General features: G+C 36.4%; 2 protein-coding genes across 5 annotated transcripts in view; one reads left to right on the top strand and one right to left on the bottom strand.

Annotated features, from left to right (window-relative positions):
* The window catches only part of PIK3R4 (phosphoinositide-3-kinase regulatory subunit 4), an 83,762-nt gene that overhangs the window by 33,340 nt on the left and 30,406 nt on the right, over positions 1 to 20,016 (top strand). For all 4 annotated transcript variants that reach the window (XM_032408720.1, XM_032408722.1, XM_032408723.1 and 1 more), the window contains exons 9-12: positions 118 to 321; positions 14,159 to 14,360; positions 16,148 to 16,335; positions 17,770 to 17,980. In XM_032408720.1, coding sequence (XP_032264611.1) covers positions 118 to 321; positions 14,159 to 14,360; positions 16,148 to 16,335; positions 17,770 to 17,980 — 805 coding nt within the window. The remainder of the gene's footprint in view (positions 1 to 117; positions 322 to 14,158; positions 14,361 to 16,147; positions 16,336 to 17,769; positions 17,981 to 20,016) is intronic.
* Positions 3,621 to 5,270, bottom strand: LOC116635044 (L-lactate dehydrogenase A chain-like). Its single transcript, XM_032408724.1, has one exon. The coding sequence runs from the start codon at positions 5,170 to 5,172 to the stop codon at positions 4,081 to 4,083; it is 1,092 nt and encodes a 363-aa protein (XP_032264615.1). The 5' UTR covers positions 5,173 to 5,270; the 3' UTR covers positions 3,621 to 4,080.

Genomic DNA, 20,016 nt, shown 5'->3' on the forward strand with positions numbered 1-20,016 from the left:
CGTTTTTTAGAAAATAAATACCTATATTAACTTTGCACAGGTTGTATTTACTGAATATGAAAATAACTGTACTATATGTTGTGTCTTTGGCTAATTCTTTTTATTTTCCTAATATAGATTGAAAGGAAACTTGTCCTACTCAGTGTTTTAAAAGAGCCAGTAAGTCGTTCTATATTTGATTATGCTTTGAGGTCTAAAGATATTACTAGCTTGTTCAGACATCTTCACATGCGCCAGAAGAAACGAAATGGTTCTCTTCCTGACTGCCCTCCACCGGAGGATCCTGCCATCGCACAGCTTCTGAAGAAATTGCTCTCACAGGTTGTATCACCTTTCTGAAATCTTGCATTTAAACAAAAATTTCATAAAAACATTCAAGCATCCATTTAGTTATTAAAAATATTTTTGGTTGATTAGGTTGCATCACAACAAATGAGTAAATAAGCCTGGCAAATATCATATACATTTACCTTGGAATCTAGGAGATGCTAGGATGATGATAAGGCATTGGTTTGAGCTAAATAAGGAATGATGGTAGACCTATTAAGTTTGTTTTGTGATTATTGCCTATATAAATAAGGGAGAGAGTAGATATAACCTTAAATTTGAGTAATATTCTTGATTCAGTTCCATAATTCACCAAAAAAAAAAAAAAAACCAAGAAGAAGAAAAAAAATTCAATTAGAAGAAACATTGCAAAGCACAGATGCAGGACAGAAAGATCCTGGTTTATTTCAGTCCAAATTTAGAGAGTTCTCACTACATGCAAACAGCTGATGTAACTGCGATTTATAATGCATCTTAGATTGAATAAACCAGGTACTACTGTATATTAAAAGCCTATGAATTTGGATCAATTAACAAATCTTGTTAGAACTAGGAAGTAGTCTTTTTATTATACTTGGAATTAGTAAGGCCTCTTTAGTGTCCTGTTTTAAGGAGGGATATATGGAACTTAAAGAAGTCAAGATAGAAATGAAAATGGTTAGAAATAAAGAATACGATTTCTGAATAAATGCTCCATGAGCCAGAAAGCAATTGAGAGATAACTTTAATGACTGTCTTTAAGTCTGTAGGACATTTTGATTAAGAGAATACTTGTCAGTCATGTCTTATCCAAGAAGAAGATGAGAAAATGCTTCAGTTGGCAGAGAGAATTTGTTAAGTTTGAAGATATAAATCCTTTCTTGTCTTGTACATGCTCCTGTGTTGGTTTGGGTGATTGAATATCCCATAGGAGCCTGGTCAATAACCATTTTGGTTCTTCTGGGTCTCAATTTGCCTGGAGGCTGGAGCTGCCTCTGAAAGTCCCTTCCAGGCCAGTGGTTCTGTTTCCTGTATTTTAGAAGACTTAATTTGATGTGACTTGAATTACCAAAGAGCTTTTTCTTTGGGTTTTCTTTTAACCTTGGCTCGTACATTGCATGTATTTTATATTTTAGAAAGCAATTTATGGAAAATTGGATATTGAATCACATTTTCTTATTGTTTCTCTTGAGTAAGTAATCCTTATCAAAAAGATTTCAGCATGCAATAAAAACCACCCCAAGTTAGATGTTTCTTTGGGCTTAGATGGTGTGATTCTTTGTATTTCTCTCTCCTACAAATTCTGTATATTAAATTAAAAGCTTCTATACTATGTAAAATTTCATTGTAAGTCATTAGTTACTTAGAGCCACTCTAGCCCCCAGTTCTTGCTTTTCACCTTGCTGTGCGTATAGGTTTTGCCATTGCCATGGGTAAAAAGAGGGAGGGGGAAGGAGCAGTTGCCATAGCCTTTTTGCTTTCTGCTTCCTACTGTTCTCCTGAACCCTTCTACCATCACTGCTTCTACAGCCACCCTCATTATTGGGTACCATGATGAAATCAGTAAAACGCATTGACTTGTATTCCTCTGACATGTTAGTACTTGATGTATTCATTTGTCTGTCATTTGCACCCTCATTTGTATGAGTGGGGAAGAGGACCATGTTTTCCCTGGTTTTATGTTGTTTCTGTTAACAACAGTTTTTGGAGACTCCTAGTCTGTCTCAAGGGACAGGCGCTACTAGTAGGAGGGAGAGCAGGCCAGAATCTCTGAGGTCCTCAGAAGAAGTAACAGCAGATTACCAGCTTCCATTTTTTGAGGACCTACAATGAGACTACTAGTGCAGTTGATACTTTCCATATTTTGTGACTGTCCTTATATAACAAGCTTGAACAACAATGGGGGTGTCATCCCCATTTTATAGTTAAGGAAACTGTAACTCAGTGAGGATAGTTAAGTTGCCTATGCTCACACAGTTCAGTAAGCTTCAAAGCTGACATTGGAACCTAAACCCATCTAACTCCTTTACCATGCCATCTTCCCCCCCCAAGATTTATTTATTTATTTGTCAGAGAGAGAGAGAGAGAGAGAGCGTGCACAAGCAGGGGGAGTGGCAGGCAGAGGGAGAAGCAGGCTCCCCACTGAGCAGGGAGCCTGATGCGGGACTTGATCCTAGGACCCTGGGATCATGACCTGAGCCGAAGGCAGACACTTAACTGACTGAGCCACCCAGGTATCCCGTTCACCATGCCATCTTGCCTCAAAATAAAGGACAGGGAACTAAGGCTGAGAGGCTTGCCTAAGTTTTTTATGGACTTAGGAGGAGTCCATGTGCAGTTAATCTCCTCCAGCCCCTTGCATGCTTTTTGTCTGCCTTCACTTCATTTTGGTCCCTGCACTAACCTGAGTTTCTTGGGATTACTGAGAGAGGCTTGGAGTCAGGGGAGACTTTGGAGGTAGGAATTGAATCCCTGTTCCTAATGTCAGGGATATAGAGGGAAGGATGCTTTTAGCCTCTGCAAAGGGGAATTCTGAATACTCCTCCAAATTTTTTTTAATTGGGGTTTTACAGTGCTCTTTTGTATAGGACTGCACTTGAGATACATCATGGGTGAAATAGGCTTTTCTAGACCAGCCTAGCATTGTCTCTATGGGAAAATATGTTCAGGGTTCTGGTTAATAGATTTTTAAAGTACACTTTTGGAACTTAATGGAAGTTAGAATCTGCTTGAACTCCAGATTTTCAATAGAACTTACCATCTGGAGGTGATACATGGCGGGGCTATTTTAGAATCACATCTACAAGAGCTCTCTGTTTTGTTTGTATCCATTTGATCATGTGCTAATACAGAATAAGAATATTCTGATTTCACTCCTTTAAAAAATGACAAATACTTCAAATTTTTAATTTTTTAATGATTTTTATTTGATTGGTAGTGTAGACATAAGGTATAAAATTGAAAAGATGTTGGAAGATCTATAATAAAATACAAGTTTTCCTACAATCCCTGATCCCCAGCCACCCAGTTTCTTTCTCTGTTGATTGTGAATTTTATGTTATTAGAGTGCTGAATTCCTTTATATAGTGTCAGATTGTTGTGTTGTACAGTTAAGTTACTTGGAATCACTTTGATCCTTTTAAGCCTTCCTTTTTTTTTTTCTTTTTTAAAATTTTTAAATCCAGTATAGTTAACATACAGTGTTATCTTAGTTACAGGTGTACAATATAGTGATTCAGCAATTCTGTGCATTATCCATTGCTCATCCAGATAAGTGTACTCTTTTTTTTGTTTTTTTTTTGTTTTATTTTTTGTTTTTGAGAGTCACTGTTCAAAATTTATTTGGTATTTTAGTTGGTATGACACTTAGTTGGTTGCATTGTCTTTTTACATTATATGGCCATGTACACTATATTCTGACATACATGGTACACAAAGTAAGATCCTTTAGAACAGTTATGCACAATACACGCAATATTGAATTTATACATTGGATCCCAGGACATGACTGACTGGAAAAGACGGACTAGGCATGTTGGGTGTTGGGGGAAGGAACCCGAAGTGACAGAACACACAGTAAACACACATCCGGTGTGAAGAGCAGCCGCAGCTCTGGCCATGGTGCCTCTGAGACGGTGGGGCTAACTTACGTTAACCCATTTAGGGCTACAAAGACAGATATCATCAGCATCAGGATACAGGGGCAGGGTTTGGTGAACCATTGCTATTTGGAACTTTAGGAAACTGACGTTTTTTTCTTAGGCCATTTTAATATTACTTGAGTAACAGATAATAAGGACAATATACACAACCTCCAACTAAAATCCTGCTGTAGTCTAGACAGTGAAGTGGTACATTAGAAAACTTTAAAACTGCAGCTCCTTTTGGATCCCCCAAAAGTGTATCTGCACTCTTCTTCAAACGGGCCTCCTCCTCAGGAGTCAGAGTCACCTTCACAACATCTGAAATTCCATTCTGTCCCAAGACGCAAGGGACACTAAGGAAGACATCATCTTTAATTCCATAGAGACCCTTAATCATGGTGGAAATTGGATGCACCCGCCTAAGATTCTTCATTATACTTTCGGCCAGATCTGCCACAGACAGTCCAATGGCCCAGGAAGTGTAGCCTTTCAGTTTGATCACCTCATAGGCACTGTCAACCACCTGTTTGTGAACCTCTTTCCACTGTTCCTTATCTGCATCAGTGCCTAAGTCAGGGTGCAGATTCTTCAGAGAGACACCAGCAACATTCACTCCACTCCATACAGGCACACTGGAGTCTCCATGCTCCCCAAGGACCCACCCGTGACAGCTTAATGAGTGAACTCCCAGTCTTTCCCCCATTAGGTAACGGAACCGGGCTGAATCCAGATTGCAACCACTTCCAATAACACGGTTTTTGGGAAAGCCACTTATCTTCCAAGCCACATAGGTCAAGATATCCACTGGATTGGAAACTACAAGCAGCTTGCAGTTTGGGCTGTATTTTACGATATTAGGAATGATGAACTTAAAGATGTTCACGTTACGCTGGACCAAATTAAGATGGCTTTCTCCCTCTTGCTGACGTGCCCCAGCTGTGACAATAACCAGCTTGGAGTTTGCAGTCACATTATAATCTTTGCCAGAGACAATTTTTGGTGTTCTAAGGAAAAGGCTGCCGTGCTGGAGATCCATCATCTCTCCCTTCAGTTTGTCTTCTATGACATCAACAAGAGCAAGTTCATCTGCCAAGTCCTTCATTAAGATACTGATGGCACAAGCCATGCCAACAGCACCAACCCCAACAACTGTAATCTTATTCTGGGGGGTATGTTCTTCCTTAAGAAGATTCTGAATCAGCTGATCTTTGAGAGTTGCCATTTTGGACTTAGAACCAAAAGGAATCGGGAGTGCACGTCGGGTGGGCGGGCGTCAGCGGCGCGCGAGGCTGGATCCGGACTTGGCGGCAGCGGCTCCGACACTCGGAGCTGAGCGCGGGAGGGGCCTTAAATGGAACCGCGAGGCTGACGTCAGGGGGGAGCCGGCAGATAAGTGTACTCTTAATTTCCTTCACCTATTTCACCCATCCCCCACTCCCATGTCCCCTCTGGTAACCATCAGTTCTCTGTAGTTAAGAGTCGGTTTTTTTTTGTCTCCCTTTTTTTCTATGTTCATTTGTTTTGTTTCTTAAATTCTACATATGAGTGAAGTCATATGGGATTTGTCTTTCTCTGACTGGCTTTTTTCGCTTAGCATTACATTCTTTAGATCTATCCATGTTGTTGCAAATGACAAGATTTCATTCTTTTTAATGGCTGAGTAATATTCCATTGTGTATATATAGCACGTCTTCTTTATCCATTCATCTATCAGTGGACACTTGGGCTGCTTCTAAATTTTGGCTATTGTAAATAATGCTGCAGTAAACATAGGGGTGCATATATCTTTTCGAATTTGTGTTTTTATATTCTTTGGGTAAATACACAGTAGTGGAATTACTGGATCATATGGGTAGTTCTAGTTTTAATTTTTTGAGGAACCTCCATACTGTTTTTCACAGTGGCTATGCCAGTTTGCATTCCTATCAACAGTGCATGAGGGTTCCCTTTTTTCCACATCCTTGTCAATACTTATTATTTCTTGTCTTTTTTATTTTAGCCATTCCGACTGGTGTGAGGTGATATCTTAGTGGTTTTGATTTGCATTTCCCTGATGATGAGTGATGTTGAGCATCTTTTCATGTGTTTATTGGCTATGTGTATGTCTTCTTTAGAAAAATGTTTATTCATGTACTCTGCCTATTTTTTAATTGGATTATTTGTTTTTTTGTGTTGAATTGTGCAAGTTCTTTATATATTTTAGATACTAACCCCTTACTGGATATATCATTTGAAAATATTTTCTCCCATTCATTAGGTTTTTTGTTTTATTGATGGTTTTTTTTATGTTTCCTTTGCTATGCAAAAGCTTTTTATTTTGCTGTAGTCCCCTTAGTTTATATTTGCTTTTGTTTCCCTTTCTTGAGAAGACATACCTGGAAAAATGTTTCTATGGCCCACATCAAAGAAATTACTGCCTATCTTCTCTAGGAGTTTTGTTGTTCCAGGTCTCACAATTAGGTCTTTAATTTATTTTGAGTTTATTTTTGTGCATGGTTATGAGGTTATAAGGAAGTGGTCTGGTTTATTCTTTTGCATGTAGTTGTCCAGTTTTCCCAGCACCACTTATTGAAGAGACTGTCTTCCCATTGTACATTCTTGCCTCCTTGTCGAAGATTAATTGACCATATGAGTAGGGGTTTATTTCTGGGTTCTCTATTTTGTTTCATTGATCTGTGTGTCTGTTTTTGTGCCAGTATCATACTGTTTCGATTACTGCAGCTTTGTAGTATCTCTTAAATTCTGGGATTGTGATACTTGCAGCTTTGTTCTTCTTTCTCAAGATTGCTTTGGCTATTTGAAGTCTTTTGTGATTCCATACAAATTTTAATATTATTTGTTCTAGTTCTGTGAAAAATGTTGGTATTGTGATAGGGATTGCATTGAATACAGATTGCTGTAGATTGCTTTGGGTAGTATGGACATTTTAACAATATTAATTCTTCCAATTCATGAGCATAGAATATCTTCTCATTTGTGTTGTCTTCTTCAATTTCTTTCATTGATGTTGTATAGTTTTCAGAGTATAGGTTGTTCACCTCCTTGGTTAAGTTTATACTTAGGCATTTTATTCCTTTTTACTTATTTATTTATTTATTTTTATTCTTTTTTTTTTATTAACATATAACGTATTACTTGTTTCAGGGGTACAGGTTCGTGATTCATCAGTCTTACACAATACACAGCGCTCACCACAACACATACCCTTCTCAGTGTGCATCACCCAGCCACCCCATCCCTCCCACCCCCTTCACTCCAGCAACCCTCAGTTTGTTTCCTGAGATTAAGAGTCTCTTATGGTTTGTCTCCCTCTCTGGTTTCATCTTGTTTCATTTTTTTCCTCTCTTCCCCTATGATCCTCTGCCTTGTTTCTCAAATTCCACATATCAGTGAGATCATATGATAATTGTTTTTCTTTGATTGACTTATTTCGCTTAGCATAATACCCTCTGGTTCCATCCACATCATTGAAAATGGCAAGATTTCATTTTTTTTGATGGCTGCATTATATATATATATATATATATATATATATACACACACACACACACACACCACATCTTCTTTATCCATTCATCTGTCGATGGACATCTAGCCTCTTTCCATAGTTTGGCTGTTGTGGACATTGCTGCTATAAACATTGGGGTGCAGGTGCCCCTTCAGATCACTGCATTTGTATCTTTGGGGTAAATACCCAGTGCAATTGCTGGGTATTAGGGTAACTCTGTTTTCAACTTTTTTTTGAGGAACCTCCATACTGTTTTCCGGAGTGGCTGCACCAGCTTGCATTCCCACCAACAGTGTAGGAGGGTTCCCCTTTCTTTGCATCCTCACCAACATCTGTCATTTCCTGACTTGTTAATTTTAGCCATTCTGACTGGTGTGAGGTCGTATCTCATTGTGGTTTTGATTTGTATTTCCCCGATGCCGAAAAAGTTGACCACTTTTTCATGTGTCTGTTGGCTATTTGGATGTCTTCTTTGTAGAAATGTCTGTTCATGTCTTCTGCCCATTTCTTGACTGGATTATTTGTTCCTTGGGTGTTGAGTTTGATAAGTTCTTTGTAGATTTTGGATACTAGCCTTTTATCTGATAGGTCATTTGCAAGTATCTTCTCCCATTCTGTCAGTTTTGTTGACTGTTTCCTTTGCTGTGCAAAAGCTTTTTATCTTGATGAAGTCCCAATAGTTCTTTTTTGCCCTAGCTTCCCTTGCCTTTGGCCATGTGTCTAGGAAGAAGTTGCTGCAGATGAGGTCGAAGAGGTTGCTGCCTGTGTTCTCCTCAAGGATTTTGATGGATTCCTGTCTCACATTTAGGTCTTTCATCCATTTTGAGTCTATTTTTGTGTGTGGTGTAAGAAAATGGTCCAGTTTCATTCTTCTGCCTGTGGCTGTCCAATTTTCCCAACACCATTTGTTGAAGAGACTGTCTTTTTTCCATTGGACATTCTTTCCTGCCTTGTTGAAGATTAGTTGACCATAGAGTTGAGGGTCCATTTCTGATTTCTCTATTCTGTTTCATTGATCTATGTGTCTGTTTTTGTGCCAGTACCATACTGTCTTGATGATGACAGCTTTGTAATAGGGCTTGAAGTCCAGAATTGTGATGCCACCAGCTTTGCTTTTCTTTTTCAACATTTCCTCTGGCTATTCGGGGTCTTTTCTGGTTCCATACAAATTGCTGTAGGTAGCATAGACATTTTCACAATATTTGTTTTTCCAATCCATGAGCATGGAACGTTTTTCCATTTCTTTGTGTCTTCCTCAATTTCTTTCATGAGTGTTCTATAGTTTTCTGAGTACAGATTCTTTGCCTCTTTGGTTAGATTTATTCCTAGGTATCTTAATGGTTTTGGGTACAACTGTAAGTGGGATCAACTCCTTAATTTCTCTTTCTTCTGTCTCGTTGTTGTTGTATAGAAATGCAACTGATTTCTGTGCATTGATTTTATATCCTGCCACTTGACTGAATTCCTGTATGAGTTCTAGCAGTTTTGGGGTGGAGTCTTTTGGGTTTTCCACATAAAGTATCATATCATCTGCAAGGAGTGAGAGTTTGACTTCTTTGCTGATTTGGATGCCTTTTATTTCTTTTTGTTGTCTGATTGCTGAGGCTAGGACTTCTAGTACTGTGTTGAATAGCAGTGGTGATAGTGGACATCCCTGCCGTGTTCCTGACCTTAGGGAAAAAGCTCTCAGTTTTTCCCCATTGAGAATGATATTTCCTGTGGGTTTTTCATAGATGGCTTTTATGATATTGAGGTATGTACCCTCTCTCCCTACACTCTGAAGAGTTTTAATCAAGAGAGGATGCTGTGCTTTGTCAAATGCTTTTTTTTTTTTTTTTTTTTTAAAGATTTTATTTTTTTTTTATTTATTTGAGACAGAGAGAATGAGAGAGACAGCACATGAGAGGGGGGAGGGTCAGAGGGAGAAGCAGACTCCCCGCTGAGCAGGGAGCCCGATGTGGGACTCGATCCAGGGACTCCAGGATCATGACCTGAGCCGAAGGCAGTCGCTTAACCGACTGAGCCACCCAGGCGCCCTGTCAAATGCTTTTTCTGCATCTATTAAGAGTACAATATGGTTCTTGTTCTTTCTTTTACTAATGTAGTGTATCACATTGATTTGTGGATTGCCGCTCTGGAATAAATCCCACTTGGTTGTGGTGAATAATCCTTTTAACGTACTATTGGATAGTATTTTGGTGAGAATTTTTGCATCCATGTTCATCAGGGATATTGGTCTGTAATTCTCCTTTTTGGTGGGGTCTTTGTCCAGTTTTGGGATCAAGGTAATGCTGGCCTCATAAAATGAGTTTGGAAGTTTTCCTTCCATTTCTATTTTTTGGAACAGTTTCAGAAGAATAGGTATTAATTCTTCTTTAAATGTTTGGTAGAATTCCCCTGGGAAGCCATCTGGCCCTGGGCTCTTGTTTGTTGGGAGATTTTTGATTACTGCTTCAATTTTCTTGCTGGTTATGGGTCTGTTCAGGTTTTCTATTTCTTCCTGGTTCAGTTTTGGTAGTTTATACGTCTCTAGGAATACATCCATTTCTTCCGGATTGTGTAATTTGCTGACATATAGTTGCTCATAATATGTTCTTATAAATGTTTGTATTTCTTTGGTGTTGGTTGTGATCTCTCCTCTTTCATTCATGATTTTATTTATTTGAGTCCTTTCTCTTTTCTTTTTGATAAGTCTGGCCAGGGGTTTTTCAATCTTATTTATTCTTTCAAAGAACAAGCTCCTAGTTTCATTGATCTGTTCTACTGTTCTTTTGGTTTCTGTTTCATTAATTTCTGCTCTAATCTTTATTATTTCTTTTCTCCTGCTGGATTTAGGCTTTATTTGCTGTTCTTTCTCCAGCTCCTTTAGGTGTAAGGTTAGGTTGTGTATTTGAGACCTTTCTTGTTTCTTGAGAAAAGCTCATATTGCTATATACTTTCCTCTTAGGACCGCCTTTGCTGCATCCCAAAGATTTTGAACAGTTGTACTTTCATTTTCATTTGTTTCCATATAATTTTTTAATTCTTCTTTAATTTCTGGTTGACCCATTCATTCCTTAGTAGGATGCTCTTTAGCCTTCATGTATTTGAGTTCTTTCCATCTTTCCTCTTGTGATTGAGTTCTAGTTTCAAAGCATTGTGGTCTGAAAATATGCAGGGAATGATCCCAATCTTTTGGTACTGGTTGAGACCTGATTTGTGACCCAGTATGTGATCTGTTCTGGAGAATTTTCCATGTGCACTTGAGAAGAATGTGTATTTTGTTGCTTTGGGATGGAATGTTTTGAATATATCTGTGAAGTCCATCTGTTCCACTGTGTCATTTACAGCCCTTATTTCCTTGTTGATCTTTTGCTTAGATGATCTGTCCATTTCAGTGAGGGGGGTGTTAAAGTCCCCTACTATTATTGTATTGCTGTTGATGTGTTTCTTTGATTTTGTTATTAATTGGCTTATCTAATTGGCTGCTCCCATGTTAGGGGCATAAATACTTAAAATTGTTAGATCTTCTTGTTGGACAGACCCTTTAATTATGGTATAGTGTCCTTCCTCATCTCTTATTACAGTCTTTGGTTTAAAATCTAATCTGTCTGATATAAGGATTGCCACCCCAGCTTTCTTTTGATGTCTGTCAGCATGATAAATGGTTTTCCATCGCCTGACTTTCAATCTGGAGGTGTCTTTGGGTCTAAAATGAGTCTCTTGCAGAGAGCATATCGATGGGTCTTGCTTTTTTATCCAATCTGATACTCTTGTGTCTTTTGATTGGGACATTTAACCCATTTACATTTCAGGCCTTTTGGTCCAATTTTAAATGGAATTGTTTTCTTAATTTTTTTTTCTGCTGCTCTGTTATTAGTGTATAGAAATGCAACTTATTTCTGTGTATTAATTTTGTATCCTGCAACTTACTGAGTTCATTTATCAGTACTGATAGTGTTTTGGTGGAGTCTTTAGGGCTTTCTCTGTATAGTAACATGTTATCTGCAAATAGTGACAGTTTTCTTAATTCCTTACCAGTTCAGATGCCTTTTATTTCTTTTTCATGTCCAATTGCTGTAGCTCAGACCTCCATTACTGTGTTGAATAAAAGTGGTGTGAGTGGACATCCTTGTCTTTTACCTGATCTTAGCGGAAAAGCTTTCAGTTTTCACTATTGAATGTGATGTTTAGCTGTGTGTTTTTCATATTAGGCCTTTATTATGTTGAGGTATGTTCCAGCTAAAATATTTTGTTGATAGTTTTTATCATGAGTGGATGTTGTATTTTATCAAATGCTTTTTCTGCATCTATTGAGATGATCATATAATTTTTATCCTTCATTTTCTTAATGTATTATATTGATTTGCAGATATTGAACCACCATTGCATCCTTCGGAATAAATCTCATTTGATCATGGTGAATGATTTTTTTTAAAAATGTATTGTTGAATTCAGTTTGATAATATTTTGTTGAGGATTTTTATACATATGTTCATCAGAAATTTTGGTCTGTGGTTATCTTTTTTTGTGGTATCTTTGTCTGGTTTTGGTATCATCCCCATAGAATGAATTTGGACATTTCCCTTCCTCTTCCAGTTTTTGGAATAGTTTGAGAAGAATAGGTACTAACTCTTATTTAAATGTTTGGTAGAATTCACCTGTGAAGCCATCTGGTCCTGGGCTTTTTTTTTGTTGTGAGTGTTTTGATTACTGATTCAGTTTTATTTCTAGTAGTTGGTCTGTTCCAATTTTGTATTTTTAATGTGTTAAATAGACTTTTATTATAAAAATACTTTAATAAATGTAAACATATAACATAAGTAATGTGGAGTAATATAAATATTCTATAAAATTTTTATATAGTCTGAATTTTGTTTGCTGATACTGTATTTTTGCATTTAGGTTCATAAATGATTTGTTCTTCAATTTTCCTTTCTTGCAGTATCCTTTAGGTATATATACCAAATACTAAAGGAAAAATCCTGACTTAGAATCTTGTCTTGAAATTACTCCTAATTCTTAACAGTTCACCTAAATCCTTCCTGTTTAAGGATGATTGCTCCTAGTAATGTCAGTTTGCAATTTCTGATTTAGGTATGTGTCATATGGGAGTCTGGAAAGTCTTAGTATGATTGTATTACTGTTAATACAGAATCCCCCCCATGGTGCACTTCTACCATTTTTTATTGAGATAATTCACATACAAAATAATTCACATTTTCATCATCTTGGAAAGAAACCCCATGCCCATTAGCAGTTATTCCCCATTTAGTGCTCCCTCCAGCCCCTGGCAATCACTAAATCTACTTTCTGTTTCTAGGAATTTACCTATTTTGGCTATTTCCTATAAATGGAACTGTACAATATGTGGCATTTTTGTGTCTGGTTTCTTTCACTTAGCAAACTATTTTCAAGGTTGTTCCATGTTACGGCATATATTAATACTTCAGTCCTTTTTATGGTTCTTAGGATGACCCTCCTTGTGTGGACTAAAATAGAGACCTCTCTCTTACGAACTAAAATGTTGTGTAACAAAAAGAATAGAACTCTTACTACAGCTGTGAAATTGTCTACATTAGCAAATTTTAGGAGGATAAGTAAAAATAAATGAATTTCAGGCCAGTATTGGAAAAAATTCGTCAAGGATCTTTCTATGATTATTGTACTTTAATACAATTTTATTGTTTCCTAGCTTTCTAACTTTCGGGGGTTTGTGTCCTATTGTGACTGTGGGTTGTGAATATTATTTTAAACTCCAGTAGAATCTGGATTAAGGCCTTGGGAATTGCTATTTTATTAATTTTCTTTCTATTGGCATAATAAAATCATTCTAGAGAATTCTGTGGATGGTTTGAAAGTTAAGAAAAAAAATGCGGAACTATTCCTTTGACCAGAATATTTGTTTCACATGGGATTATTTTAATTATTTAGTATTTTGTCAGTTTCAAGTGTTCTAAGTGTCTTAGGTAGATTAATTTACTAAAATTTCAAAATAGCCAAAAGAATAAAATAAAATTTCAAAATAGCCTTATAAGACTGGTGCTAATAATTATCCTCATTTTCTAGATAAATCAGTAGAGATTTAGGGAAATTGGATAACTTGTCCAAGGTTACACATATAGTAATAGAGTTTGACTGTACTTAGGCAGTCTGACCTTAATTATACTGTTACCGTAGTGTGTGTTCCTTGCATTTGCATTTAGCCAGCATGTATCAATTTCTGAAGTGTGTAGAATGTTTTATGTATCACAGAGTGCCTTCACAGTGTCTCATTTAATATTCTCAACACATCTAGGAGCAAGGTTGAAGTAGGTATACTTTCTTTTACTTAATATTGTATTTCCAGAATTTTTGTTTAGATAGTAAATGTTTGTTTATTCAGAGTTACATATTAAAGATATACTAGATACCAGGCACTGTATTAAGTTCTAGATTTCAAAGATGAATTATACTGAATGCTCCCATTTAGAAAGAAAGTTAGGATATAAATTATGATACAAAATAGAAAATGCCACAATAACAGGGTGTTCTGGGAGATCAGAATAGTGAGATGTTGTTCTATATTGATACTTTCTTTTTCTCTTATTGCTTGTTTTATTTTAGCATTCTGACTCTTAAGATTTCACAGTAATGGCTTGACCATTCAGTTGTTAGTCATTCCAAGGCCTATTATTGCTTTTGAAAATAACCTAGAACATATGGTTTTATTTGGTTTTAGGGAATGACAGAGGAAGAGGAAGACAAACTCTTGGCACTGAAAGACTTCATGATGAAATCTAACAAAGCAAAGGCCAATATAGTAGACCAGAGCCATCTCCATGATAGTAGTCAGAAAGGTGTAATTGACTTAGCAGCATTAGGCATAACTGGGAGACAAGTTGATCTTGTTAAAACCAAACAGGAACCTGATGATAAGCGAGGTTAGTATATTTACTGTGTGTGTGTGTGTGTGTGTGTGTTTGTGTTTAGCTTGTTATTATTTACTTCATAAGGCTAGTTGTAGCTAATTAGTAGTAAAATAAAATCACATTTCCCAAATATAGAACATTCAAGTACTGTGGGTGGCTCCATTATGTAGCAGGAAAATTTGGGCGGGGGGGGGAAGTGGAGAATTGAATTAACAGTTAAATGGTTGTATAACCTGTCAAAATCATGGCTCTGTGTGCCTAATTCTGGATTCAAACCAAAGCTTGACTCCAAAGCTCTGCTCTTATAATGAAATCATGTTGCCTTTATGGAGATATATATTGAAGATGAAATCCTATTTTTTAATCCTTTAAACACCAACCCAGGGTCAATGGTATATGTTAAAATGAGATAGTTATCTAGTTTGTTTTAGTAGGTAATGCCCAGTGAATTGAAAAGAACAGTCTTGTTATTAACAATGAAATACAAGAGAGTAGACACCAGAGAAGACTTAATTATTTGAAATCTCAAGATTTAGAACTGTCAGCTATTGTGACAAGGATGTCGATTGACATTGACTGTATGAGGTTTTTAAGATCTTGTGTGTTCTTCCTTTAATCCTTTCTGAGATGTACTTACTTCCAAGTACATGCCTTTAAAAACCATTCTATTCTAGTATCAGATTTTAAGGGCAGCTGAATTATATTTAAAATAAACCTCTAACTGCCAAACTTGGGATAAAGTATTTGGAACTTAATTATCTGTGGTTTACATCGATAATAAGTAAAACACTGATACAGATTATAAGAAAAACAGAAGCACCCCAAAAGAAAAATATTGAAGGATTTGAACTTACAAGTGATAGAATAGAAATGTATGTTTGAAAAGGTAAATAAATGCAAAACAATAAGATGCCATTTTCTGCCATGTGATTAGCAAAGGCTGATAATACCTATTGTTAGTAAGGGTATAGGGAAATAGGCATTTTCATACACTGTTAATAGATTATAAATTGAACATAACTCTTTTTAGAAAGCAGTGTCCTTACTCTTTGAGTCACCATTTTCAATTCTGGAAATTTCTCCCAAGAAATAGTGACAGGCATGTGAAGAAATATGTATAAAGAATAAAAGAGAAATAATTGAAGTGTCCATTAATAGGGGGATAGTTAAATAAACATTCATATATTTAGTTAAGAGAAAAACAGGTTGTGAAACACTTTGTACTATTTTATTTTTGCAAAATGATATGGTGTATCATTAAACTATATAGCCTGTGAGGTTTACAAAGTTATGGGGGCAATTCATATTATATTTTGGTAATGCTAGAACTTTGTGTTATTTAATGTACTTTTCGTAATTGGAGAAAGATTTTTTAAAAAGGGTTTCTCTTTACAGTCAAGAAGTACGTGTATAGCAGTTGATTTTTACATTTTGTTTGTTTCCTAAATAACTGATACTAGAAATAGGTCATATTTAGCAGTGTGGCCAGTGACATTTGAAAAAGTTGTTTTTATTGTTGGTTCTTGAGATAAAGTGGTTATTTGAAATTGAGCTAGCCTTGGGAAACTATGAAGCAATTAGGCCTAATTATTAATACCATTGAAAGTGCATCTGTTCCATCTGTTCCAGAGATAAAGTGAGAGTTAATGAGTTGATGTTTAAATATAAATAAGAGATCATAAAGAACAAATAGGATGTGAAGTCCATTGCTGTCCTTCCCCCACCAAAAAAATAAATAAAAGCGTATATTGGTTTTAGAGGTTTTGTTTAGACTGACTATTCTGAATCTGTTTTCATAGCTAGAAAACACGTAAAACAAGACTCAAATGTAAATGAAGAATGGAAAAGCATGTTTGGGTCACTGGAACCACCGAACATCCCACAGGCCCTACCTAAAGGGAGTGACCAGGAAGTGATTCAGACTGGGAAACCACCTCGTTCTGAGTCCTCTGCTGGCATTTCTGTCCCTTTGTCAACTTCTCCACAGGTACTATCACCTAGGCAATAATCCTCCTTTTGTCTTTTCAATCCCATTCTACTGTTTTGGGTTGTTTAAAGGCTGTGTACTATACCGGAAAAATCAATATAGTGAGTTGTCCTTTAGGGAGGATATGTTTCTTTTTTTTCTTCAAATTTTTATTTAAATTCTACTTAGTTAACATATAGTGTAATTTTGTTTTCAGGACTAGAATTTATTTATTTATTTTTTAAAGATTTTATTTATTTATTTGACAGAGAGAGAGATAGTGAGAGCAGGAACACAAGCAGGGGGAGTGGGAGAGGGAGAAGCAGGCTTCCTGCCGAGCAGGGAGCCCGATGTGGGACTTGATCCCAGGACCCTGGGATCATGACCTGAGCCGAAGGCAGACGCTTAACGACTGAGCCACCCAGGCACCCAGGACTAGAATTTAGTGATTCATCCCTTACATATAACCCCCAGTGCTCAACACAAGTGCCCTTCTTAATGCTCATCACCCATTTAGCCCATCCCCTGTCCACCTCCCCTCCAGTAACCCTCAGTTTGTTCTCTATTGTTAAGGACATGTTTCTTTCTAAAAACAGGTTTATCTTTAATTTTATAGCCAAGGGGAAGTCTGATTATTGAAAGCATCAAAAAAGGTCTTGTGTTAGAGTACTCACCAATAAAGTGATCTAAAATTATGGGTTGAAGACATCATTATGAACTGTGATTATAATTAGGGTAGAGTGAACCTTTTAAATCTGCTTTTATTCTTCCTCTAATATGATATATCTGTAAAATAGCAAAAATACTCCTGGAAGAAAAGTCTGTAGTTTGCCATGTGTGAGAAATGTTATGATGATTTTTATACTTTTGAAATAAATTTGTAATTTAAGGTAACTCTTCCCTAAGCCAATCATATTTTAAATGAAAAATATTAACTGAACCAACTGATAGAATTCTATTTCTTTTCACTTAAATTAATGAGGATTTTTGTTTAATGTTATTACGGTACTGATAGTTTGTTTTTTTTTTTAAATAATGTAGACGCTTGGAAATGTAATTTTTGTGGTTAGTCTTTTTTTTTTTTAAAGATTTTATGTATTTATTTATTTGAGAGAGAGAGAGAGAGGGAACAAGCAGGAGGAGAGGGAGAGGGAGAAGCAGACTCCCTGCTGAGCAGGGAGCCCAATGTGGGATTCGATCCCAGGACTCTGGGATCATGACCTGAGCCGAAGGCAGACGCTTAACTGACTGAGCCACCCAGGCGTCCTTGTGGTTAGTCTTTATTTTAGTGAGGTTTTCACTGAAAAAATGTCATTGTATTTAAATGGATTTAAAAATTGGTACATTAATAAGGAAAAAAGCGGATATAATGAATAGACAGAAAGGACATGGGTACAGTTTTATCATTGAGTATACTTTGCTTATGACATAAATAGTTATAATTCTGTTTTCCAGCTTCCAGAAGTGACAAATGTCCAAAATAGAAAACCAACAATACAGGTTTTAAGTAGTACAATTTTACCGTCTACCTACCAGATTCGGATCACAACTTGTAAAACGGAACTTCAGCAGCTTATCCAGCAGAAGCGGGAGCAGTGTAATGCTGAGAGGATAGCTAAGCAGATGATGGAAAATGCGGAATGGGAGAGTAAACCACCACCACCTGGTAAAATGCCACTGCTAGGTAGTTGTATTCTAGCCTGGGTGCTGAAGCCTACAATCTAATGCAGGATAATTAAGGAAGTAAGAACAAAACTGTCACTTGGAAGCCCAGAGGAAGAAGCATTAAGTGAGAAATTTTAAGTCATTATTTGTGGAGTTTGGATCTTCTTGGCTGTGGGGGCAACTTGCAGGTCTTGTTTAGGCTGCTTAGTGTTTCAGCCTGTCTGTGGTCCATTTTCTCCATTTATAGTGCTAAGTTTTACCTGCCTGTTTAGTGTCATGCCACTTTTTCATAGAATGTCAGTCTTCTTGGAATAAGCTCCAGCTTTTAATTTGAAGGGTTTAAATCTATTTATTTTCTTTAAAAAACAGTAAAGCATTTGTAAAGTAATGGGTACTTTATTTATTTATTTATTTATTTTTTAAAGATTTTATTTATTTATTTGAGAAAGAGAGAGAACGAGCAGAGAGAAGGACAGAGGGAGAGGGAGAAGCAGGCTCCCCGCTGAGCGGGAAGCCTGATGTGGGGCTCTATTCCCAGGACCCTGGAATCATGACCTGAGCCGAAGGCAGACGCTTAACTGACTGAGCCACCCAGGCACCCCAGTAATGGGTACTTTTAAAAAGAAAAAAATCATCTATAATTCCACCACTCAGTGATTATCAACATTAACATTTTGTGGAAACACTGCTATATTTTGAGAAGATTTAAAAGAAACTTAGATATTTCAGATGAAAATGTGGCTCAGCTATGTTAACAGACTTGCCCAGTGTAAATGTGGTGGAGCTAGTTTTTGATAATTAGATTTGTGGATTTTAAAAACATTTTTAATGAGTTTCTGTATATAGATTTTAATAATAAAAATTTAACTTAAACTCTGAGAAGAAATGCATAGCATGCTTATGTGTAGAGATTTAAAATCACATGAATTCCTATGTGCTTCCATTGTGTACTCCAGGGGAAAAAGCTGGTAAAGACAAATGATTTAAAGATTTAAAAAGTACTATTAAGTGGTAAGTGGCATCTCAGGTCAAATAATATCCTGGAATAGAATCTATCTTTATAAGTAGCATTTTATACTCAAGTGGAGCTATACTCTTTATTCAGTAATCACAAAAAAGGTATCAAGTTTTGAGGTTCAAGAAATGTGCAATGACTGTTGGATGTTTGATTTTTTTCTTTCCACACTTGAATGATTGTGTGAAATTGATCTTCTCTAGAGGGAAATATTCAGTCTAGCCTGGTAGATTATCTAGACTTCATGGCAAAGTGTTTTTGATCACCTTCAAATCTAGTATATCCTCCTTAAAAATCACATTCAGCTGTTCTTCCCACACATGTGAGCTAGAAATCCAAGAGGAAACTTTTTTTTTTTATCTTAGAGTTTGCCAGGTTTGGCAATAGTCTTGGTTTCATTTTTGTTTTCTTGTAAAAAGAAATAATTTTATCCTAAAATGACATTGTTATCACTTAATTAGACACTCTTACGAATCCCAATACAGGACCATCTTTAGCATAGCTTTTTGTTTTTTATTTTAAAATTGATTAATATTAAATGTTTCACTTAATATAAAAGTTGACTCATCAAACATTGAGGACAGTTATGTGTAAGACCTATACTAGGTACTGTGAATGATTCAGAATGGATAAGACATGGTCTCTGGCCTCAGCAAATCTATAATTTATTAGAGGAAATTAATCATACACAAAAAGAATATACATAATAAAACAAGTGTATAGATGTCATAAAGAAAGTACTAGAAAATCCATGGGCATTCTGAGGCTATAATTCATAATACTATTTAATCAACATGTTGATACCACACAATAAATGATTGCAGGTAGAGAGGAAATCAACATTTGGGTGTTTGCTGTGGACCTGGGACAATGTTAGACACTTTATACATCTCATTTATCCATATCCACCCTTTGGGTTAAGTAATACTTCCCTCATTTTACATTTGAGGAAATCGAAGCTCAGATAGTTTAAATAAGTACCCTAAGGTCACACATTGTATTATGGTAGATCTGGGATTTTG

This window comes from Phoca vitulina, unplaced genomic scaffold (genome assembly GCF_004348235.1).
Source record: "Phoca vitulina isolate PV1807 unplaced genomic scaffold, GSC_HSeal_1.0 scaffold10, whole genome shotgun sequence".
In the NCBI taxonomy this organism is placed as follows: Eukaryota; Metazoa; Chordata; class Mammalia; order Carnivora; family Phocidae; genus Phoca; species Phoca vitulina.